At 37.2% G+C, this 25,341-nt stretch overlaps 1 protein-coding gene across 3 annotated transcripts in view; it reads left to right on the top strand.

Annotated features, from left to right (window-relative positions):
• The window catches only part of COL19A1 (collagen type XIX alpha 1 chain), a 203,092-nt gene that overhangs the window by 151,709 nt on the left and 26,042 nt on the right, over positions 1-25,341 (top strand). For all 3 annotated transcript variants that reach the window (XM_037392293.1, XM_037392291.1, XM_037392292.1), the window contains 17 exons: positions 1,105-1,194; positions 1,548-1,592; positions 1,697-1,774; positions 3,088-3,123; positions 3,231-3,284; positions 3,373-3,426; positions 7,185-7,226; positions 8,332-8,385; positions 9,195-9,248; positions 12,870-12,923; positions 13,859-13,912; positions 15,403-15,447; positions 16,028-16,078; positions 16,164-16,208; positions 17,250-17,276; positions 20,265-20,318; positions 23,225-23,269. In XM_037392293.1, the coding sequence (XP_037248190.1) occupies positions 1,105-1,194; positions 1,548-1,592; positions 1,697-1,774; positions 3,088-3,123; positions 3,231-3,284; positions 3,373-3,426; positions 7,185-7,226; positions 8,332-8,385; positions 9,195-9,248; positions 12,870-12,923; positions 13,859-13,912; positions 15,403-15,447; positions 16,028-16,078; positions 16,164-16,208; positions 17,250-17,276; positions 20,265-20,318; positions 23,225-23,269 (882 nt within the window). The remainder of the gene's footprint in view (positions 1-1,104; positions 1,195-1,547; positions 1,593-1,696; positions 1,775-3,087; positions 3,124-3,230; positions 3,285-3,372; positions 3,427-7,184; positions 7,227-8,331; positions 8,386-9,194; positions 9,249-12,869; positions 12,924-13,858; positions 13,913-15,402; positions 15,448-16,027; positions 16,079-16,163; positions 16,209-17,249; positions 17,277-20,264; positions 20,319-23,224; positions 23,270-25,341) is intronic.

Raw genomic sequence — 25,341 nt, forward strand, 5'->3', positions numbered from 1 at the left:
AAATGTACAAGCAGCAACCTGCTTTGTGCTCCTTGGAGATGCTGCAGGCCAATTTGGGAATCCAGTTGATCTTTAGATTCCTAATTTAAATAGTATTTTAAGGAGGCTGGATTGGGGTCTTACATTGAAGATGTGCAGTGTAGAAATATCAGTTCAGGTCCTGACCACAGAACAGCCTCTTCAGTGTAGTGTCTTAACCAGACTAAGGTGTAAAATCCCACGTCAGTCAGACATACTCATCTTGGCACTGGGGCAGCTATACTGTCTTCAGATGTGAGCCAAGGCTGGGATCTCTTTATGGCTTTGTGTTTTGCATTAGTTTAAATTCAGCTACATCAGCAAGAGTTAAAAATGGTATGTGTGTATATGTTGAATATAGAGAAGGGGAGAAAAGAGGACATACAGGCATATTGTGAGCTATGTAATGTGTTATGGTATTAATACATTGTGGGGTACAAGGGAAACTAGTAAAATCCATTAATAATTTGAAGAAGCAGGCTGACGAAAAGACAGGAGAAGAAAATTGCTATGGAACAATGACAAAAATGTACTCATCTTACAAAATAGGAAGTGGTGGATTCAGAAGAATCACAGAGAATGATGCAGGAGCATGAAAAAGGCAAGAGAACAGCATAATAAAAGGCACAAATCCACCTGTGTAAGCAGGAGGAGTTGTAGAGATGCAGAGCAAGAGACGCTGAATGCACTGAAGTAAGAAATAGAAGTGTAAACAGGAATACAGTGAAGACCAGGGTTTTAGCACTAGGGATAGATAGCTGGAGGGAGTGAGTTTGAAGCTGCTACTATGATTTAGTTAGCAGGGCTTAATGACAGCCTGCATATTAGGGGCCTGGGTACAAAGAAGTGTAGATCAGATGCACTGCAAGCATGGAAAACTGAGAGAACGCTAGTGGTTATTAGTGGTTATGTCCACACGCCCTCCTCTTCTGCAACTTTTTTAAAGGAAAATACTTGGGGGGGAGTATCTTCTCTATTTCTTCTCAAAGTACTGGCACATTCTAGAATAACCTTGATAATAATTAGATTTTTTTTCATAAGCAAAAATTCTGACATTTCAATTAGTGATTCAGTTTTATTTTATAGGGGGACCCTGGTGGGATTATGGGACCACCTGGACATCCAGGTCCAAAGGGTGATGTGGGGCCTCCTGGACCAAGTCTGCCTGGAACACCAGTAAGTCCATAATCTGAAAAGGCTTTTATTACTTCATTTCTTGTAGGGACAACTGTTAAAGAATTGTCATTGTGCAATGAAAGAAATGAGAACAAGTTGGGCATTTTTTTATGTTATTTCAAAATTGAAATATATGTTATACTGGTGTCATAAGTGCACTAAAATATAGTCTAGAAATAGTGCAAGGCTCACACATGGGAAGGCATATGTAAATCTATTGTAGTTTATTTATAAACGCTGACTAATTTTAGCAATAAAATTCAGCTAGTCTCTTTGATTTCAAAACATAATTTGGGTTTTTTCCTGGTTTTTTGTTTGGTTGTTTTTGGTTGGTTTTTTTGTTTTTTTTTTAGGGTCCCACTGGTATTCCTGGAAACCCAGGTCCACGGGGACCAAAGGTATAAAAAATATATTACTTTTGTTTCTTAAAAAGAAAAAAGGGATAATGTGCTAGTTTACATTTTCAGACCTGTTGTAACCGAAAGCCTTGTACCCTTCTCAGGGAGAAAGAGGGCTACCTGGTGTACAAGGCGCACCTGGGGAGATGGGGCCCCCTGGAATAGGCATTCAGGGATCACCAGTAAGTATACCAGTGCCCAGAATCTGGACTTTTAACTGCGCATCGCTGAGACACTGCAACAAGTAAACAAAGCATAGTAAAAAGCCACGCCATGAACTCTCTCCTGACTGGATTCCCAACTCAGCACCTTTCCCTTTATCCAGACCCAGAAAGATCTAGTGCTAAGCGGGCAGTGGGAAGCCTTGGGGAACTGAAGGAATCAATAGCTACATTACAGATGAGCTTCCTCCTAGCGATGGTGTTGAGGCATCTTCTGTGGCTGTTTCTAAGCAGCAACTATTTGCAGCTGTTGGCAAATTCCAGCCCGAGTAGTGATACAAGAGAAGAGGTATACTCGACATTATGTAGAGATGGCATTTTGAGATCCGTGCTGGCACTGTCAAAGGCAGAGACACATGGAAGAGATGTGGAAGGCTTTGCATCAGCTCCTAGCTTTTGCATTTCTGATGACTGCTGATTACAAGCTTAGATCTACTGCTTATAGATGAGAACCTTACAGCGCCAGGTACTATGCCAGCAAACAGGAAAGTCCTGATTTTGCACAGCTTGCTTCACCCATTTCTGTGCAGTTTAAATTCAAACGTGAAGCAAGCTGATGCAGTTTATCTAGAGCATTCATACTAAGTAACTTGTGTAGCCATAACTGTCAGTTATTCAGCTTGTTTCCCAGGGTTCGTTCTTTCTATTGCCTTTAAATAAAGCCATCTGCAGTGACTTCAGAGTATTCAGTAAAAAAACCAATGATATTGATGGTGTAGACGATAGGTGGTACACGTTGTTACGTGAGTTCTACTCTGGTGAGTAGGGCAATCTCTCTGCAGTCCAAACCAATATAGTCAGCTGATACATTTCAGTTTGTTGACAGGACTCAGGTACAGAAAGAAAATGTTTGAGAAAGGTGACTAGAGATTCATACTGAGGTCTTAATCTGAAATAATAATCCTTGCAAATAATTAATTCAGTTAAAATGTTTTCAAACCTGAATTTCAAAAATTAGCCATTTATATATAAATAATCTATTTTGGTTTTATTCAGCTGCATATCAGCTTTTCTTAGGAATATTTTAGCTAAATAGCAAGTTTCACCACAGCTCATTATTCTTTGGTATTATTTGCTCTTGAAAATGGGCCTCTGCAAAATCTTGAATTCTCTAATTTTGCCAAAACTAGATTTGTATTTAAAGCCAAACCTTAGAGCAAGTCTTTCTTGCAATGCGAACTGCACCAATATACCACGTGCAGTATTATCTTTATGAAGTTCATCACCCTTATCCCAAAAAGTGTAACTACTGATTATTTGGAGTTTTCTTGCAGGGTCCCATGGGTCCAACAGGATCAGCAGGTGTGCAGGTAGGATATAAGTTTTCTCTTTAATATAGAAAACATTAATTTAGTTTAAGATGTTTGCAGTAAATGAAAAATACTCTGATATCCTAAATGACCTTGCCTGCTCTTAGGGCCCTAGGGGACCCCCAGGATTACCAGGAACACCAGGTACCCCTGGTATTAATGTAAGTGACAGTTGTCTATATACACAGCAAAACGTAATGTGTCTCTTGCCAGTGATTTCAGGCCATGACATTTTACATTTGTCTCTAGGGCACTCCAGGAAGAGATGGAAAGCCAGGACTGCCAGGTCCTCCAGGTGATCCTGTATGTATACATAGAAAGCTTGTGCATTTGCTTTGGTGCAAATATTTTAAATTTAAAGGAGGTGAGATAACCTAGCAAGACTAGAAGTCCAATTGATTAATTTTGTTTTTCACTATTACGTCCCAACCTCAGAACTTTAAGAAGGCAAATTTCTCTTTAGAAACAAATGCTTACAGAGGCTTTTATTGACAGCAATTCAGTTTTCTGAATTTCCTGAGTGGTTGTTTGATAGAAATAAAATATAATAATAGAAATAAAATAAATAAAAATCTGTAGATTGTTGGAAGAAGCAAACCGAAACCAAAGATTAAAAAAATTGTTAAACTCACCTGTGATCCTATTGGGTTTTATAGGATTTGATATTTCCCAAGAGATTTTGGTCAATGGCACGGTTTTCAAAAGAACAGGGAAACACAGTGATATCAGTAATCATTTGAGACATCAAAACAAAGGAAAATAAAAATTACAAAACCTAACATTTGAACTGTATTATGTTCTTTAGCAAAATCTCTGCTACTTACCAAGGCATGAATTTGACTTTTTCACTGACTATCTCAGCAATCTCAGTCCATTCATCCCTTAAACTAGCAATTCTTCACATACCTGACCATTGCACATACTCCTCAGATTCAGAGACCTGCATCACTTCTTACGAGTGAGGTCTATCTCCAAGTGTCCAGCAATGCAAATCTTAGGCAGAGTTTCCCAAACTTACCTGCAGACTGCTGATAGCCTGAGACAAGAAATGCTTCAGAGCTGCCACAGGAATGCATTAGGCAGTAAAATATATCATGCTTTCGGTTGAACACTTGATGGTAGAGGTGCAGGCAGTCCACCAGCAAGCCTGAGGATTGACAACAAGGAGCCTATCAAGGGATAAACTAGCCCCAAAATCACACAAAGATTTCATCTTGGAGAAGATCGTCAGCTTTCTCCGAAGAGCCTGGGAACTAGCTGGCACGTATGCACTGTTGATTAGCAGTGACTAGGATAGTGATTCTGATCGGTTGGTTCTTTGGTTTTCCTGCATTAGTGAACTGGTCCAGTACTTAAGAGACACTTAAGAGTATCAGTAGTTCTGCAAAGGCCTTAAATCAGTACATAAGAGCAGATCTGTCACTGGTATTGAGTATGAAGGTAGCATTCAAGTCAGAGAGTCACAAAGACTGAGATATGAAATGAGCTTCAGTTAGGAATGGATATAAAAACAACAAGAAAAAAGCACTGTGAATAAAATTATTTTAAAGACCAGTAAAGTCTATTATTTAATAATCATGGAGATCAAATTACAGATTGTGCAGGGAAAGCTGAGTAATTCAGTGGCTTTTCACTGTCTACTGAAAGAAATTGCTTTTCAGAGAATACATAAAATGAAATCTAAATAAGTTAATTGAAAAAAATAATTAGAGGTTTTAGATACAGCATGAATATCTGGTGTAATTTGCTCAAAGTGAACCAAAGTAGTCTGTAAGAGAGATGCAGCATTGAGGGGGAGATGCTAACAGAAAATGCAGTAAAAGGTGGATGCAAGAGGAACTAGAGTATAATAGGTCAGTTGAATAAAATTTTGATTGCAAGAAAGATATTAAATAAAAAAAAAAATTCTAAGTACCAGTGATATGAATGCTAAAGTGGAAACACGCGATCAAGTAATTTTGTTAAGAACCAGTAGCAGAATAGATCGGATTTCTGCCTTTGGAAGGTTAACTGTCTTGGGAAAGACAAGGAAACAATCATGTTATACACCTGGCTTCAATAAAATTTTGAGACTGTCCTCATGAGGTTTTTGTAAACAAGCAAGAAATGATCTCGAAGTAATTGCCATATAGTTAATGCTTATCAAAAAAACATGGATATGAGAGTCTATCAGTAGATTACTGTCAAACTTGGAAGGAGAGGTCTCTCCCATGCCCTGTTCTTGTCAGTGTTGCAATTTTCTTAGGATAAGTAGATATAAACTCTGCAATTAGACTGGGAAAGACTGCTAGCTTTTTAAAGATATAATAAAAACTTGAAAATCAGAGATAGTCTGAAGTCAACAAGTTTAAACTCAAGATAGATGAGCATAAAGTGCTTAACAAGTAGAATAAGTCTAGAAGGCACAGTGCACTGTAAACTAAATGTGAGTAAAAAATCTGATGCCAGTGTTAAACACAGGTCTACATGGTAAAACTTACTAAAAGGAGAGTTATTTCCCTTTGCTCTCTTGAAATACTCTTCTTTCTGAAGAGAACATTTTAAAAGGAAGATGTATCAAGCAGGAGTGAGTCCAGAGAATTAAGGCCATTTTAACATTTTCAAAAGACCAGCATGTGTCATACGCTTACCCAGACAGCATACACAGCAATGACTCTACAGTATGTGTGCAGTTAGGCTGAATTTGCTATACCTACAGAGCAGACAAACTGTATGGCACAAATGCAGTAGGCTTGCCCTCATACCTGGTGTGCCCTTGCAGCTGTATGCTAGGACCCTTTCACACTGAAGGTTTGGGGACCTGTACCATAAAATGATATTGCAACTAGAATAAGAACATTAGAAAAGAGGAAAAACTGGGGAAATTACACTTGTGTAGTCCAGCAGAAAGGCCAACAGGTGACATGGTAATAGTCTGCCTATCTGTAAAATGTTTTCACAAGGAGGATGAAAAGTCGGGCTCTGTAGGGATGTGGTGGTTGGTTTTAAGCCTTGTTACTGGTTTTTAAGAGCAGGTGATGTTGTCTATGTGCAGATTACTTTTGTGCAGAGGATAGACTTCCTACCTTGCATGGTTATGTCCTTAAGTTATGTTAGGTGGCTATGTCTCAACCAAGAAAACTCCTCAGCATGCTTTCGAAGGTGGTGATGCTATCCTGTAAATGGTTTACTCCTGATCACATGTATAGTTAAGGACATTCAGCAGCGCTTCTCTTGAGCTAGTATTTGATACCCATTGCTACCACTGACAGTTCCTCTAATACGCTACAAAAGTGTTTACATTTTATTTTACTTCTTCAAGATGGAAATTATTGAAACAGACTGAACAAAAACAATAACAAATTTTGAGTGTGTCTGATTTTATATTACGCCCAGGGCTATTTTTGCTTTAGCAATTGCAAGAAGCAGCATTGATAATTGAAGAGTCCATTTGTGAGCTAAGCTGATGATAACCAGCGCAATTGGTTTTTACAGGGAGTCTTTAAATATGAACTTAATGGCAGCACTTGGAAATCTGAGTTATACTGCAGTACAGTGTAAACCTATTGATTGAGCTTTAAATGGGTTTCCTTTAGTATTGGTAGCAATTTAGTGATGGCACCACAGAGTTTTGCACTAATTCTTAATGTTTAAAGACAGGACAAAACACTGCATACGTTGCTCATGTTGCTGTAGCTGGAGTATTCCCAGTATCTGAACTAGTTTATTGAAGTTACCTTTGGAATCTCCACAATATATGCAACAGTTCACAGTAGAGTCAAAGCCTAGGAGAAAGCAGAAGGAAAAGAAATGAAGATAATCAGGTGAGAATAGTCTGTGAGACATTCCAGTAGTGGTAAGTTTTTGCTGGTATGCTACAAAACCAACAATATATTATTATTGTGTTAAAGTCAAATTTACTATTTTCTGGAGTTGTGCTGTTGTCATGGCATAAGGACCTTAATTGAAATTGTAACAGAGAATTGCATTGTTAGGTTGGTTAGACAATGATATTTAACTATATTTGAAACCCTAAATTTTATTTTGAGTTTCCATTTGCAGCTGCTTTTTTTTAATTTCAGATTGCACTGCCACTTGTGGGAGACATGGGTGCTATACTAAAGGTAAACCTATTTAGAGGTTAAATATCTTTGTTCACTATAAGCATGCTTTTTAAACCAAAACATGTACTTGAAAGTTTCTATAGGTTCAATTCACACCTACTCGGCTAGCCTAAAATAATTTTGAGATTTTACTTTTTTTTCATTTAAAAAAAATACTCAAAAAATGTATTTTATAGGAATATTGCAAGGTGACATTTGAACAGTATATGAGGTAGGAGCCAGCAAGTGCCTGTTTAGCCCATCCAGTCCACAGTATGAATTGCTACAATATTCTCCATTCTCTGCTTTACTTTATAGTGTCAATATTTGTAATATACCAAATGGGGGAAATAGTCTGGAATGTCTAAGGTATTATTTTGAACAATAATGAAATTTGAAGTGATCTGCAGTATTCTAAAATGAAAAGTGTGCTCAGGAGGATTTCAATATGGGGAACACACATAATTTCTGAGGAGAGAGATTATCCTATTTTACTGCCCTTTATTAATATATGTATTTAGGATTCCCAGATTTGATTTCTTTTAGGTCTTTCTTTAAGCTTTTCCTTGATTCTGTCTGTTTATAATTTTATTGCCTTTCTCCTCTGTGTGCTCTTCTATCTCTTTATGATTTCTCTCATACTGCTTCTTTATGCTTCATTCTTAATTTCTCTGTGTTTTGTGGATAGCACTTCTATAAGATTGTAATTTAGCTGGAGCTGGAAAATGCTTCTCTCAACAAAGCAGAAATCATTTACTTTCATTGTAGATTTGAAGCTGGTGAGAGTAACAAGTAACCTTCATCTCAACCTAATCCGTAAAAGGAAGGTGGTTTGCAGAAACCTAGACGCAGGTGTGTCTGGGGCTATCCAGAATGAAGTCATTTGAGTCCTCTCAAAATGAAGCTAAAAATTTGTTAGCATGGTTTGAGTGTGAGAGATGGGGAGGGAAACAAGGAAGGATATCTGAAGTAGTATGTTGTGTAGAAGAGACAAAGGACTGAAGAGAAGGCTTTGGGGTAAAGTGAAGAGATGGTCACAAAGGCAGGAAGGAAGCAGACTGTGTGATCAGATCATCTGCCTATGTCACAAAAATGGTTGTCGCTTTGCTTTCTGTCTGTTCTTTAGGGTGATCCTGGTACGAGAGGTCCTCCAGGCATCCCTGGTAGAGAAGGGCCAAAGGTAAGTTTTGAAGAGTACTTTGCATTGCTTTGTTGCTTGTTAAAAGTAGGCGGCCAGACGCTTACCTCTGACAGTCTTGATTTTTTTTTTTCTGATCTTTATCCCTGTAGCATCTGAGCAGCCTGAAGTTTCAAATTGTTTTTATGGTTCAGCCCTCTTCCTGTTCGTTTGCGTTTCCTCTAAGAAAAGTGAGCAAAATAGCCTACGTTGAGTCCCAAGCCAGGATAGCTCTTCTGTGTCTTGCATCCATTAAAGCTAGCTCAGATTTGACTGTCCAGTAATGCATTGACATCTATAGGTTTATTTTAGATGAGTTAATCACGCAAGAATCTTGCAATGAAGAAGGAAACATCCTGTATCTCCCTCAAGTGTGCAACAGCTGGACTGCCCTGTGCCTTTGCGCCATGTTCCCATGGGAGTAACGCAGCCATCTGTTTCAATGAGACATGAAGTTTCACTGACATCAATCAAAATTCTGCTCGACTGTAATCAGATCAAATGCCACATGGTCTGGCATATAGATATCTGCTATAGTTGACCCTAATTCCATAGAAGTGTACTTTCTCCGTTTCTGCTTGCATTTAAGCTCTTTGTTATAAAGATGTCTCCATCAAGCCTTTTAGCTGGTTTGCCTACTAGGTAAAACCCACTTATTTCTTTTCACCTCGATGGGAAGCATATCTTAAAGCTTTTTGCTGTAAGGGTTTCATGCTAGCATATATTAAATGTGGGTCTTAAAATGCCCTACAGAGCATGAAATTCATTGTTCTCTAACGGAAAGTATTTGTTTGAATGCTACATTTCCACAGGGGAGCAAAGGTGAACGTGGATTTCCTGGGCTGACTGGAGAGAAGGGCGATGAGGTAAAATTATGTCATTTCCATAGTGGTTGCATTCTTATCTGAACCTGAGTAAAGATCTAGACCAAGAATGAAACGCACAGAATGTTAGTCTGTTCTTTAAAACCGCTGAGATAGTTATGTATTGCTATAAATAGCCCTCAATTCTGAATTTTTACAAAAATATTAAGTGCTATTATTCAATGAAATAACATTTATTTAGGTTTTGGTTGAGGATTTTTGCTCATTTGTGTATTTTAAAGCCTTACATACATTTAAATGCTAGTTTTTAAGAATATAGGATAAAGCAATGAATAGATAAATGCCAAATATTTTCAGAAAACACTTCATGTTTTATAGCGTATTTGCTTTCATTGTGTTAGTCCCTCTTTAGAATTCACTTTCAAAAACATTCCATTAGACAAATACTCTGATGGGAATGATAATAGCAGCAATTACTATTAAGTGGAAACTGGAAAATGTTTGAAGAGACTGATTTTAAAGTATTTACAGTATTTTGCATCATATACTGCATTCTTAGAGTTATTTTTATGTCATTATGGAAAATAAAAAAAAGCCATGTGACTTGTGGTGCTGAATCCAAAATAGCTGCTATAGCTCTCATTTTAAATTGAAATATTTGCATTTAACAGTTCAAGAGCAATCTCTGTCCAAAAATAATCATCAAAACAGAAGCTATTAAGCAAATGAATCTGAGTAAATAAATTAATTTCCTAGTGACCTTAGCCAACTGAAGGGGTTAAAATAAATAGTCTATTACAAAATATTCTGTAAACACTTCAAAATTCTAAAATACTTAACTGGCACTGTTAAATACGTACTACTCTCATGTAATTTGAAAGTGCTGGCTATAAGGGAAAATGCTTGGAAAATATGAAAAAAATTTAAAGCTTATTGATTGAGGGGTTTGTAATTCTTTGAGTGTTTTACATTTCTTTGGCACTAAGGCCGTAACATAGTAAGAATTTTCAAACAGTAGTCGAAAGAGAACATTTTCAAAAAAAATCTGTGTTCATCAGGATCCTTGGCTTCTAAAAGTCAAGAGTTATATGAGGAAAAAGAAAGATGCAGCAGAAGCATTGGATATGTATTCCTACTACTGCTTTGCCCCAGAATTTAGCAGATTGTCAGATTAAATTATCATGCTTATTTTTCCTCCTGTTTTCACACAATCTATAGAGCTCATTATGGTTTTGCTTCTTAAAAGCAAGTGCTTCCTAAAGTTTAATTTAGAACATATACCTTAAAATGATGGGGCAGCCATAAGCGAAGCCCGAGCAGAATTTTACTTAAAAAATAAATGGGAAAGTAACACATCCTTAGCGTGCCCTGTAGGGTACCTCTACAATTCAACCCTAACAATCTGAGGCATTAGTAAAACAGTTTCAACTATTCAGATACTATATAACTGCTGAAAATCAAGTGAGATACTAGAGACAATTACAAAGGTAGTAAGGGAAAGGCAAGATTATAACTGGCAGTTAGTTGATTTATTTTTTAAAGGACTCCAGAGTACATTCATTCTAATATTTTTTTTATTATTATTGATGTAGTAGGGTGTTGTGCTGTGTTAGTAAGTTAGCTATTCACATGCTGCTTTGCTGTTTGATAACTGGTTAGCTGCTTAGCTCTGACATCTTTAGTGTTTAGCAGCAGCTTTTGATTATGACATTATGAGGGCGCAAGTGAATTTATTTTCAGAAACACACATGAAAGAATTTACAAAGTTTAAAAACAACTCTTTTACAAATGTATGAATTTTGAAAGAATGCATTTATTTTTATTTTTATGATTTGGTTAGCATGAGAATGGGAAGAGAGATTGAGAAGCCCACCTGAAGCTCTTTGATATAGGCTCATTAACTTTCATGTGCTTTTGAACAGCCCTTTAATCTTTGTTGAAGCTTTGTTTGAAGCTCTTTGTTGGAGGGTTTTTCTAACATCAGTAATAAGAGTTACAGAAAATATTCCTTTGGCTTCGTATTCATTTTCTGGGTGACTGTACAGTCAAAGTAATTAAAAATGAGCAGAGAACACATTAGCAGTTGGATTGCCACTCTGAAAAGCTGCAGAGGTGGATCAATGTCTTCTGTATAGGTGCAAGAAAGGGAAAATCAATGTGTGTCTCCATCTCCGCATCTTTCCTGGTTTATTTCTGTCTGAAGTTTTTCCCTCAGTCTCTCCCTCAGAGGCCCTATTTCAGGGCTCCACACTGCTGTGGTTTTCTAGACTACCTCCTTAGCCATGTCTTCTTAAACACTGCATTTAACGTGAGAAATACACTTTTTCTGAGGTGATTCCTCCTGTCAGAGGGTAGGCACCCTGTATGTTGGGAGAGGGGTCTGCCGGAGTCAAGAAATTACTCAATATGAGTTATGCATCTTGCTCATCTTTATTGGCTTCTAACACTTCTTATATAGCCTCAATACACAAGCATGTTCCCAAAGCAAACATATAATTGGTTATTAGCCCCTAAGCACGCGCTGCTCACACACCACTAATTATCATGATTGGAACAAGCATTCTGTCCTTGCAGCTATTTGCATTAGCTATGCTTTAGCCTTGCGGTTTGTTACTCCCTTTATCCACATTCCGTTCCCCATCTCCCTTGGCCTTGCACATGTCTTCCCTAACAGCTGCAGCTTGTTACAGCCACGGCCTGTTATTACAATAAAGTTTCTTGGTCTCAGGATTCAAGAATAGATCAAGGCCGCTGTCTTGTTAACTTCAGCACAATTCTAATTCCAGTACACTTCTAATTTCAGGCCTGGATTGTGCACTCTAGGCCTGGTTTGTGCAGACCCTCAGGGGTTCCGTGGCCACGCTTCTGCAGCCATTCTTCTACACCTGTACAGATAAAAGTAATCACTGCTTGGAGGGACCTGTTTCCCTTCATGGATTATGGGGGGAACCAAGAGTAATTAGTTCTCATTAGTACATGACTTCTGCATGTCTGAAATTGCACCTAGGCCTGGTGTGGCAGAGAAAAGACTTTAGTGGCTTGCAGACTTGTCTCAAATTCTATCTGTATCCACTGTAGTAAGTTGCACACACCTGTGTGTTTTGTAAGTGGATACCGGCATCCATCGATTTCCAGGCAATCAAGCAGAGTAAGAGCAGGAAAGTAGGTCATTAAATACCATGAAAGATGTCATGTTCTGTTATCAAAAAGGCAAAATCTATATATCAGGCAGAAAGCATTACTGCATATAGATAGCATCAGGTAACATTAAGAAGTCTGAGTAGATGTCTTCTCACCAGCAAAAAAAACTTTTAATGACAGAAAATTAATCTCTAAGGAGAAGCCAGAAGCAGAAGTTGTCTTGCTTTTACCTGCACAACTAAAACCAAAAAGATATATAGGACATAAGGCAACAATCTGAAAGGCTGAAGTACAAGTATTATTTATCAGTCAAGCAAGAAGTTGCCTCTAACTTTGTTCAATGATCTCTCTCCTGCATGGTGTTTTTTTTCATTCCTAAAACTAATGCCAACCTTGTAGATGAAAATACACTCTAATATAGTTATATTATATAGTTATAACACTGCTGGACATGCTGAATATAAGTAGTTTTTGAGGTATAAGTGGGAAAGGAAATAAGACATATGCTCTCTTAATTTCCAGGGCCTTCAAGGTGCTCCTGGACTGCCAGGCATGCCAGGACCCAGTGGACCATCTGTAAGTGTGTGGTGTCATCTGTGACCTAATGTATCTCTGCAGAGGTTGCTATAACTATCAAGCAAAACTTCATATTCTTAGCTTCTTTTGGCTTTTTGAAGAGTAATAAAATCTTACCCATACTGGCTCTAATAAAAGAAACTATGCTGTGAGCTGATGTTGCTGAAAATACTGTCATTGTCTGAGCTCAAAGTTTATGCAACTTAAACGGATTTGGAGTTTTGTCATTACTAGCGAGTCTGTGAGGTTACATGACTTACAACGTGAAAAATTGCAGTTGTTTATGTATTCTTACCCAAGTTACAATAATAATGTTAGTAATAAAAATCTAAAAATAATTCCAGCTAGGCATTCTATAAACATTGAATGCTGAAACCAAGTAATCACTTGGTTTCACAATAAAAAAGTATGAGAATAAGCTGATGATATTACAAGTCACTGAAAAATATAATTTAAAATGTTGGTATTTCTGGGAAAACTCTTTGAAACTTTTTTAAGTTTTATTTTCTACGTACTGGCTGGCATCACATTAGTTAGTATGATCATTATTCATTCCTAGGTTGCTGGCAGTACTAATGCTTCCCTTCTTTCAAAAGTTGTAACACATTTAGCAAGTTTAATGTGGAATATGTAAAATGGTATTTTAGCAGTAAAACATGATTCTTAGCAATATAGAGAGGTGCCAGTTAAGGTCAGTGCATTTAGTCTGCCAAGGTGAAAATGCAACCACAAACATGAGTTTTACCCTTCAAAGGGCTTATCAGAAGGACACAGCTGCTGCATCAAACAGAAGAGAAATATTTAAACCTGGAGGAGCAGCATGATTAGGTTTCAATCACCTTCAGAAAGTACAAGTTTTAAAAACTAAACCGCAATGCAAAAATACTGTATTTCATTGTTTCTTAACTAATATAAACCAATACTGTGTTGTGCAGGGAGTCACAGGACGACCTGGACATCCTGGTCCGGCAGGGTCAAAAGGCGAAAAGGTATTCTTTCTTTTTAGTCTTGGTAAAAATCTGTGAAGGTTCTGCAATCCCCTTATGCTCCTATGTTTCAGGTTTTTTTAACAGAGATGGCAAACAAGAACCTGATGTACATTTCCAAATTCATTTTTATTTGTGTCTTCATGCAATTACTTTCCCCAAACAGATGCCATACGTCTGGGCTTGTATTTTGAAGCGTAGTACTTGTCGAGTATGTAAGTTAGAGAATGAACTCTAAATATCACATATTATATAAGATTTATAAAAGTGAAAATACATTTGTGAGATAGTATATTTATGAGACTAGTTACTACTTGCTGTGCTTCTCATTCTTTTACCAGTATTGTCAAAAGTAATTGCATACTTCAAAAGGGCTTCACAAGTAGTGAAAGTTATTGAATAGAAGTTATTCTGCAAAAATATGTATTTCCTTTATACTTAATTCACACTGTTATAGCAGTGTTTTTTATCAATGTTTTATGTGGTTTTTTTATCAAGCAGTCAGTATTATCCATTATAAGTAAGAGGTCACATTAATTTCTTGGGAACCTCAGATCAGTGAAATACACCAGGCACAAACTTAGTCTGCTGCGATTTTTTTGCTGGGACAAGTTCTCCATTTTGTATATGAATACACTTTTCTGAAATTTTTTTCAGCTTTAGCCTGGAGTTTTCCAGGCATAGCACTGCCACATCCATGTATGTGATCCTACTAATACTCTACAAAACCTTGATTCTAGTATGAGTAAGAAAGGATACTATTTTGTAAACTCTGAAATCATGTCAGTATAAAGACTAATTGAGACCTGTCTCCTTGCAGACCATAGTAACAAAAATTTACCACACTTACTTCCTTTCTACACAACTGAATGCAAAACACAAGTCTTTGTTAGTTCCTTGTTTACAGTTCACATACTGGTGGGAATGAGAAGCCACTGCTCTGGAACTAGTGTCTCATCGGTAAAAAAGGGCAAAATTCAGATGTCTGAAGGGTGATGAAGTAAACTGAAATATAGCCAGAGTGATTTCCTCCTCCTTCCTTCATATGGAGAACACATTTTAGAAATGACCATGTAATATCCTTTCTAAAGTATAGTATTTCTGTTCCCTGTGAAGTGCACCAAATCATTCTTTGGAGGCTGACAGTTTCTATCAATTAGTGGAACCATTTGGAAATTACCCTAGCATAAACAATTACATTTTTCTGGTGAGCTAATTATTGCCTTTGAACACTTAGCTTGACTTCTGTAGCCTTAATAGTTTTAAATATGCAGCCAAAGTGTCTCACTGACGTATGTTTAATAAGATCCAACGAAGTCACTGAAAAATTCTGGCAGACTTGTTCCAAATAATACAGTGCTTTTAACTGAATCATAGTGATGAGATTTTGGAATCTCCTGTTTATTGTCACTGTGGTCATCATAGCTTGGGTATGGAATAGCTCTGGACATTAGTTACAGTAAATTAGTTCAATGAATTTCTTGCTGTACTAGGGTAGTGAAGGTTCGCCTGGGAAACCTGGACCACCTGGGCCTCCGGTGAGACATTTTTTTTTATATTTTGAATTTTATATTAGAACAATAGGCCTGTGTGTAAAATGTAATGTAATATAAAGAACTGACAGCTAATCTAATATATATTAATAGTGCAAGAAGACATCAATGTCTTTTTGCAAAAGGATTCTCTATTCTTTTTTTTTCTTGTGATTCATCACTGATTAAGTTCAGGTTGCTAAAGCCATCCTAGAAACTTCGTCAAATGAGTTAACCTTGGTGTCCAGTGTTGTTACGGTAATTTAGACAGCTTGGGTCTGTGGACCTCACTGGACTCCAAATTAGCTGGATACCTAACACAAATTAAATCCAGAGTATTATAATAATAATACCAAAATGTAACATACACCGAGATTTACAGGTGTCTGATTTTGTAAATCAAAAAATGTCCCAAGCTGTATTGGTATGTATCTTTTGTTCTTACTGAAATGTCTGTAATCTTTGAAAAACGGATCAAGAACAAAAATGATACCACAGCTTTCCTAAGCTATGGGGCTACAACAGGGTAAGAGTTCTGCCTTTATAATTCATAGTTGTGATGCTTACATGATTTTTATGTTTAAAGGGTATGCCTTACAATGAAAGAAATGGAATGAGCAGCCTATATAAACTCCAGGTATTTCTCTTCAATGCTTTTTTTTTTTTTTTTTTGATCAACACCTGATTTTGGCCCAACTCAACTTTTAAACTTGCTGTTACAGGGAGGCGCAAGTGTTGCTAGTTATCCAGGTCCACCAGGACCTCCAGTAAGTATTAACAGAAATGTAATTTCTAATAGTTAATTAACATAGTAACAGAGGATTGGTTAGTTGCATGCAGTTTTGGTAAGTGGCATGGAGTTTGATTTTATATGTGAAAGATAGAAAACATAAGGACGTAATTAGTATGTAGTAAATTATGAAGTATGTGATTTTATGTGTCCGTCAAGCATTTTAGCCCATTTTGGAGAGTAGTTTAAGTATTTTACCCTAGAAAATAAAGGCTGCAAAAATGGTACATCATTTTGTATTTGACACTTTGGTGAAAGTATCCTAATATCCTAAAATGTGTAATATATATTTATAGTTAGTGATGGTGTAGTTTTGTAACAGATCAAATTTGGTGCAGGAAATTAGAAGTTATTGAATTCTGATCTCAATTCTGTTACTGATTAACTGTATGCAGCTGCAGTGAAGAAAAAAATGTGTAAAACTAAGAATTACATTGTGTCAGTAGTACAGGGCTGGTGTCTTCCATGCTGCAGAGTTCAGATGCGCCACCTTGCAGCTGGACACTCTTGCTTTGGTTCTGTGGAGCCAAAGATGCTGTGCACTTATTTAGGACCTCCGTCTTGTTAGTATCACAGGCAGGTTCTACTGTTTTAAGATGATTGTCATTTTGGTAACCACATAAAAATGTTGTAGCCATCAGTAAGTACTTAGGGACGTGGTTTAGTGGTGGACTTGGCAGTCTTGGGTTAACAATTGGACTTGATGATCTTAAAGGTCTTTTCCAAACTAAATGATTCTATAAAGTCTATGAAGCATTACATTATGTTCCATTTGTAGTCACGGGCTTGCACCAGATCACAAGAGCAATTCTTGGTATTCTGGAACAGCAAAACAAAAACCAAATGTTACTGAAATTTTACACTATATTACTCAACTGAGAGGGGTGGATCTAATACTGATTCTAAATGCACTGCATAAGCAAACTATACTCATAATGCAGTAATAAATAAAAAAAAAAAGTCATCTTATTGTGTAACTGTTCTTTTGTAAATGTTTTTCCACTTCATTTCTTTACAGGGTCCAAAAGGAGATCCCGGCAGAGTGGTATGTATGTATGTATTTTTTTGGTCATGTTAGACAACACCCCAAGTAGTTCAACACATGATCCTAGTCACAAGGGTGGAAGGGTCCATTAACGTTCTTTAGCAGGTAGCTTACTTCCTGCAGAATCAGTACCTCTGAAAAAGCCCTTTTCATTGCCAGGCTTGCAAATTTTGCAACTTCTGGTAGATAGTTCTAAGTGGTAATATAACAAATGACTGAACATATTATTAACTGCTTGTGGATTCATCGCTGCCAAAAAAAAAAAATATATATATGCCGATATATTGCTGCTAGATATATCTAAGGATAAAGGATGTGAAATAAAGGTAGAAGATACCTTAGAGTTATTAGATTTTCTCAACATTTAGTTTGAAGATTATAAGGGAGAATGGACAATGTGCTACATCGTGATGGCTCCTAATAACTAGAAGTTGGTGTTTTGTTTGAAAATGGCATGACTATTACAGTGTGATCACGTTGCTTCTGGTGAGCAAAATGATGATGGTCATGGGAGCCACTATATCTTGCAGCTCTACAGTCTGACATTCAAAAGCGTATCTATTTTAACTTTTTGATATTTTTTTCCTTTAAGTAGTGTGTTATGTCCTTTTCACATGATCTTTCTTTAAAAATTATGCAAATGGACAATTTGTGCAAGACTGGAGCAGTTGCGTAGAGCTAGCCACGAGCAGAATGTAGATCCAAATCCTGACTGGGTGTGCATTTTTTCCAAAGTCTTTGGCATGTGTATGCAACTTGCCTTTATAATAGAGAAACTGTATTTGTCACTAGCTTGTGATTTGTCACTACAGATCCTAGCCTTGAAGGTGACAAAGTTGAAACTTGCAGGTGTTGTGTCTTGATGACTGGACGTCAATGAAAATACCCAGAAAGTATGATAGCATCAAATGTAATTTTAAATGGATATTGTTTTAAAAATTGGAAGGTGCTTCCACAGCAGTTAAAATTTCAGTACATTTGTGTACTTCTTTTTCAAGTCTATGGAACATCACATAACTGCATAGTGGTAGCTACAGCACCACAACACTGCAAAGCAGTGAAACAGGTACTGCTCCTTCATGGTCAGTGTGGTAGATCTGTGTCTAGCAGACCTGTTTCAAACTTCAGGCAGTATGACTGAATCAGGATGAGCACCATGTGTCAGCTAATGGAAACTGCTGAGAAAAATATGCTGATAAAAGCAGTAGAAGCTGAGATAGGAATAAAAATTGTGCCCAGTCAGGCTGTGTTCCCTGTGATCTGCTGATAAATTGTCTACTTGATAAAGATCAGGAAACTGAAGAATGTTGGAGAGATCATTTTTGAAACAAAATCACATCCCTTCCAGTAAAGAACAGAACAGCTATGTCTGTTACTCATGAAACAAATTGCTACTTCACAGAAATACTTAGGGAGTTCCTTAACACATTCAAGAGCTCATTCAACCACCAAGGAGCTGACACTTGACCTCTCCAGCTGCTGTTCTGTCTTTGTGTTGTTAGTCTTGGACAAAATAAATAAGGAAATGGTTCAGTCAACATCTTGGATGCCTGGTACTAAAGTATCGGGTCAAAACACAACACATAGACTGTTTAAATGTCCCTAGAGACTGGTCTTGTCTGAACACATCAGGTCACAGTATTTGGAAAATTATGGTAATGAGTGTCTTCTGCTGTTGAAGGATTCATGTCTTCTGACTTGGGTCCCTATCATGGAGTTTTTCTCTTCAGTGTCAGTGTGAAACTACTGAGAAATGTCTCTGCTCATGAAAGGAGCATGCCAGTACCTTTTGGTTGCATCTTTTTTTCCCACCAGTGCAGGCACAGAACAGTATCTATGCAAAAACAGCAGCAGTATTAAGTGCAGCTAGGTCAGACTAACGCAGCCAAGATCAAGGTGGTATGGGAAAGTAATATTTTCAGGAGATGGCTAGGAATTAATCTATCATGCATGACCTGGTGCATAATCTCCACTCAGCCAACCCATGCAGGGCCTAGGGTCATGTCTGATTCCTTGCCAAGTGTTAATGGAAAGACAGCTATATCAGAACCCGAACTTTGATCTATAAACCAATGGGAAAACTGTGTTCCTCAAGGACAATAAGGAATCCAAAACAGAACCCCTCAGCACTGACAGACAAACATGGAGTTATGAGGTAGTTTCCTGAAATAGTTGATTAATCTGTTTTCAGAAGAAGTCACAAAAGCTCTTTTTTGTTTCACCTTAATGCCTAGAAGCTGAATACATCTTTCTCTATCAGCGTGCACTTCCTGCTTAGGAAGTACCATCTCCCAAACAGAGCTTAGGTGTGGAAAGTGAGATCTGTAAGAGACTTCATGAAATGCAGATGGGAATTTGCTGTGGCTTTTTATTTAACTGGGAATTACTGAAATGCTGAAATTGTTGACTGTAGTTTAAATCTCTGTGGTAAATTACCTATTTTATTTTAAAAAAGCAAAAGGATTAAAAGCGCCTCCAAACTCTACACGTTAAAATTATTTCAGTGGAGCATGTTTCTGGTTTTATTTCCAAACATGAAGACCTACACAGGGACCTAGTTGGTGTGCCCCTTGCTGCAGAGTAAGCTTTGTTTAGGGAACAGAGCACAGAATTGCTTGGAGGTTGGTTCTCTGGTTGACAGCTTATGCTTATACCCTTGGGCTCCGTGGCCTGCAGGTACTTTAGAGTTGACCTTGGCTTGCAAGAACACTGGAGGGCAGTCTCCCGGATTACATGCTTCATCAGAATTCAGATTGTCGTTGCAAATATTTGGACAGTGCTTCTAGGAAAAGCTTAATTCGCAGATTAAACTAAAAGTAAACTAAAACGAGGCATAACAAAATCTGTTCTCCTAATAACTGGTTAGCTGTTTTACTAATCTCGTGTTAAAGAATCTGCGGTTCCTTGCTGTTCGACATTTCTCATGTAGAGTATGGAAATTCTAACGTATGCAATTCTCTTTAATTTTTTAAAAAAATAAAAAATCAGGGAGACCCAGGAGCAATGGGATTACCAGGACTGGAAGGACTCCCAGGTGAAAAGGTAGGACTCTTAAAAAGAAATCATGGCTTCTTAGTGGCAGCTATCTGCAGCTAAACGTTTCCTGAAATCTTGTTTGAATTTTTTTGTGTAAGTTAATGTTTCTGTGTGGAAAATATTTGCATATTTATATGTATTTCCTTTTTTTGCTTTACGCAGATCTAAAGCATATACTCACCCAACATAAACTTCATTTTCCTCAAATTGAAAATTGTGTGTAGGAGGTCTTGTAATATTTTGTTTTCTTAATCTGGCAGAACACAACCATATACTAAATTATATATTTATTACTTGATAGTAATATAGTTAACATGTTCCTAAGTATGGTCGCTAGTTCTTTATTGAACATTTTCTTATGCTTAACAGTCTGTCATGTTCTAAGACTTACAGCATAGTTAAAGATCTGAAGAAAATTTTATACCTGAATCATTCTAGACTTAGTGCATGCAAGACATCCATACAAAAGAAAAAAGACTATTTCAGATGAGTGTAAAAATATAGACGAGTAGAAATAGAGGGAGAGACTATTCCCTACAGTTCCTGTTGTATTGCATCCTGCTACAAAGTGAGCAAAAATCTCTCTTCTCTGGCTGTTACTCATTATTCTAAAAAAGGCCCCTTGTTTCTGGTTTGCTTTTCTTGCGCTCCATACTACATGTGTGATGCCAGTGTAGCACATCCCGAACCGTATCATATTCTCCAGCTCCTTCCTGTAGTTCGTCTGCATTCCAGTGCTAGGAAATGATCTTTTCCTTCAGCCGGTGGCATATTTCAGCCTTTTATTTACTAGTTGTGGAGGCTGATACGAATTTAGAGAAATGCTTGTCACGAAATGCTAAAAATTTCAAGATTTTGGTATTAATTGCTAAGTGTTGCAAAGTACAAAAAACTTGGTGGAGAAATGAAAATATCTGTAAATTATGTTTTCTATCAGTGAAAACAGATTGATTTTGTTTATAGCTTCTAAATTTAAGAAGAAAAAGTAAATACTTCTTGAAAATGGAATATTTATCAGCATTTTGAATTACGTGTTATTCAATGACCTCATACAAAAATAGTTTACTGAAACTTGTGTTTCATCAAAAAGCAATGTAAATTAAAAGTTTCACTTCCGATACCACTGTGCATTGCTCCTACTTGTGCAGAATGGGGAGTCACAGGATCTAAGATGGATGTCTGTACTAGATGTTTAAATTACATGAGATGATTCTATCTCTGGAAGACTACAGTTTACAAGCAATTAAAGACTAGTCTGATTTCTAAATTAAAAACACAGGTCTAACTGAAACAAAGTGAGGACGAGAATTAAATAAAGGGAATAAACATTGGATCAGGTAGTATAAACAAGCTAAGTGAGTGTTTGGCCCTTTCACAAAGTAAAAATATACCCTTTCCATAACTAACTTTGGTCAAAATTCCACATTTCTGGTGCAAATAAATGAGCAGGGTCCCAGAGTCTGCTGCCAGTCCCCACAGTGTAGTGCATGCTAGTTTTTTAATTTAAAACTATTAGGTACCTCTGTGTAACAGAATGCCATCTTCCACAGACAATGTTGGCTGTAATTTCACGATAATTTCATGAACTGGCTTAAGAAACTTTGTGCCCTTGGGGTGCAATGTCCCTTCCCTCACCTGTGAGGATACACTGGTTTGTGCAGCCACGCTGCAAATCACATTGCTGAAAGGACCAGAATAGTCCTTAAAAGAAAAAAAGTTGCAAGGGGAACGTTAGGAATTTTGAGCTTCACTGTCAGAGCTGACATGTAGGGGGAACACCATGATACAAGTTCTGGGTCCAGAATAACCACAGGGACAGAGTGCAGTGCCCTGCCGCAGACATTCAGTGCTCAAGTGTTCCTGAGGTGCACGTTGTGTTCCTCACGGAGGGGTGAACTTGCATTAAGTGACTTCTCTTAGCCTCCAGAGCAAGAGAGGTTGAACTGTGGCCTTTAAGTAAGCTTCTCCATCCAGACACAAGGTCAGACATTTCACTTGTCATCTGTGTAACAAAGTGTTTCTAATTCCCAGCATTATCATTGCATTATGTTGGTGGAGCTTTTGCAAAGCAGCCCCAGGTAACGTAAACTCCACTCACAAACTATTCCGCTGCTAGTATAGCTTTAACTGTGCCAGGACTTTTCTGGCATGGTTATAGAAAGTAGGTGCCTGATTTTTTTCTTACATTTCTAACCAGCGCTACGCTAGCAGAGTGTACTGTTACAGACCAATACGTGTCAGCAGCGAGTTACGGCAAATCTCATTGTGTAGGGTCTTCCCATTGGCGAGCTCTGTCTGTCTGCTTTGGGTTATAGTCCTCTCAAGAGAAAAAGGTGAATTTGTGCCCATAACTCATCAGCTCCAGCAGAAAAACCATTGTCTTAGCTTAAAGCATAGATGAAGCTGGCTGTATGCTAAAAGGAGAAACTTTGCCCTGGAAGGACCACGGCACAAGCAGATTGAGGATGCTGTCTTGCAGCAAATGGATGACTGCATAGCAGGGAGGCGAAAACTTCTTTGAAAGTTATATCTGAAATACGGGGACATTGATGTGATAGCGAATTACCCTATGTGAATTGTAGTCATTGTCATGACCACAAATGATTATTTGGAATGCTACAGATAAGTCAGGCGCTTTGCATCCCTTTTCAAGGAAAGCTTCAAACAGAGTATAAGGGATAGCATGGAAATTATGACATTATAGAAGAGAAACTAAACAAAGGATTTAAGTTACTTGCTCAAGTCTGTAAAATGAGTCAGTAGCAGAGCTAAATATTAGCATTCAGCAAAGGCTGGATCTTGTCCTCATTTTCATTTCATTGAATAATCCTTCTTCAGGCTTTAATGGGAATCCACACACAAATTTCTGTTTTGAGTGTTACCATTTAAGTATAGATTTATCTTTTCTTCAGGGTGACCGTGGACCAGCTGGCACACCAGGAGTAGCAGGGGCACCGGTATGTATATTCATTAAAGAAAACTCAGTTTATTAGAAGCTGAAAAAACAGGTCAAATGAGGTGCTGAGCTGTAATCTCGATAACTGTTTATGGAACACCAGTTCTTGGCTAATGTTTTATAGGTAGATATGGAAAATTATGTGTTTTTCTTAAAGAGATTAGAGTTTTAATACCACTGAGGGTTCATATTATTATTAGAATAATAATATGGAGGGAATAATGTAATAATATGGAGGGAATGGTGTGAATACATGATAAAGCTGGAATTTGAAGCTGCTTATACTGAGGTAAGAAAGTATATGAGATTCTTCTCATTGCCTCAGTTTAATATAAAGACATTTTCTGTGTTTCTGGGCATACATGAATTTCTGAGCATCTTTCTATCACAAATTAAAATTATGAACGTTAGTTATATGCAGATCCTCATGGGTTGCAATCAAGTTGATAAAATATTTACTTTAGGGGAATGCTTTGTCAGCTATTTACATGTGATATTCACAGAAGTTCCTGAAAGTCATAAAAAAACTTGGTTGTAGGTGAAAGTAAGTGTAACTAATATAATTACAATTATTCATTTGTGTTCCTAAAGGAAATGAAGACAACTTTTCTTTAGATTGTATTCACAGTTTAATAAAAAAATTTATCCATATTTCAGGAGGCAATATGGAGTTATTTATATGCAAATACATTTATTATTAAATTTGGGCAGCTACCAATACATTCAGGAGCTGCTTTTAAATTATAAATGTGTTTCATGAAATAAAGAAAAGCTTTTGTCTATGCACTCCCATTTCCATTAGCCACTGATTTAGTCTATTTACTGTATGTTCCAAGAGAGAACATCAGCTTAAATAGCTTAATTTAGCTATGTTCTCCTAAAACAAAGTAAAATTGCACACTTAAGGGGAAAAGAGAAGTATTTCTCGGAGTCGTACAGCCTCTGTAAGAGTTTCAAAGTTTGTTACTCTGAAATATATTTCATGCTGTGAATCAATAATGCAGTTACCAGTTAGGGTGTTCACAATTGTTTGTTTTGTGTATTACCCACTGGATATGTTTCAAGGCTTATTCTTGTTGTTCTCTGTTCCAGCTGGATATGAAATAATTTAATGAGTTCCCTTCCTCATTTATGCAGTTACATTCTGTTGATTACATTTAATTCTAAAAAAAACCACTCAAATTATTTGCTTTAACATTTTACACTAAGAAGTTTTAATTAACAAATTATTAGATGCATGAGAGAGAATATGTTTAGTAGTCTAGGAAGATTTTTTGAAACATATCCACATATCTTACTGGAAGAGAATTTGTCCACCTTGCCTGGCATTATTCCCTAGATAGAATAGTGGCCCCTTTTTCCCATTTGGTAATATAAATCTCATTTTAGCGTTGGCTTTCTGCTGAGTGAGATTATCAGGGAAACCTGGGCTGAAATTCTGCAAGAATTACCACCAATGCCTATTTCCTCAACTCAGATCCTCAGTCCTGTTGTTCCTGAAGTTGTCACTGGCATTGATGTGTTACATCCCTCACTTGTACAAGGCAGCTGAGGATCTGGTCTAAGGATATTTCTGGGAAATGCAGATTCAGGGTAATAGATTCTTGGTTGGGGCTGAACCAGATAGGTTGTTGAAAGCAAGGCATAATTTATTAGAGGCATTTAAAATCACCATCTAAATGATGAGATGAGAAAGGATTATGAATTCTGGCAGGCCGAACATAAAATGACAATAAAAGTGCCCAAGAAAATCGTGAAGAAAGTTTGCAAAAGGCGTTAAATCAGTAATAAACTCACTTTAAAAAAAAATCAGGACTAGGACATACCTGAAGGAAAAAATCTTGATTTTGCATATACAGTAATAAACTTTGATCTGACTATGACTACTCAAGAATGAAATCATGGTGTTGTAAATGTCATTATCTCAGTATAGAGAAAGGGTAAAGAAGACCAGGGGATTGAGTTATGTTGTACGCAACAGCCAGATTAACATGCCACAAATATTTAAAAAGATCTAGTAAAATATTTCTTCTTCTCTTAAAGTATGTAATGAGCAGTAATATGAATATTTCA

The sequence above is a fragment of the Falco rusticolus genome, chromosome 6 (assembly GCF_015220075.1).
Source record: "Falco rusticolus isolate bFalRus1 chromosome 6, bFalRus1.pri, whole genome shotgun sequence".
In the NCBI taxonomy this organism is placed as follows: domain Eukaryota; kingdom Metazoa; phylum Chordata; class Aves; order Falconiformes; family Falconidae; genus Falco; species Falco rusticolus.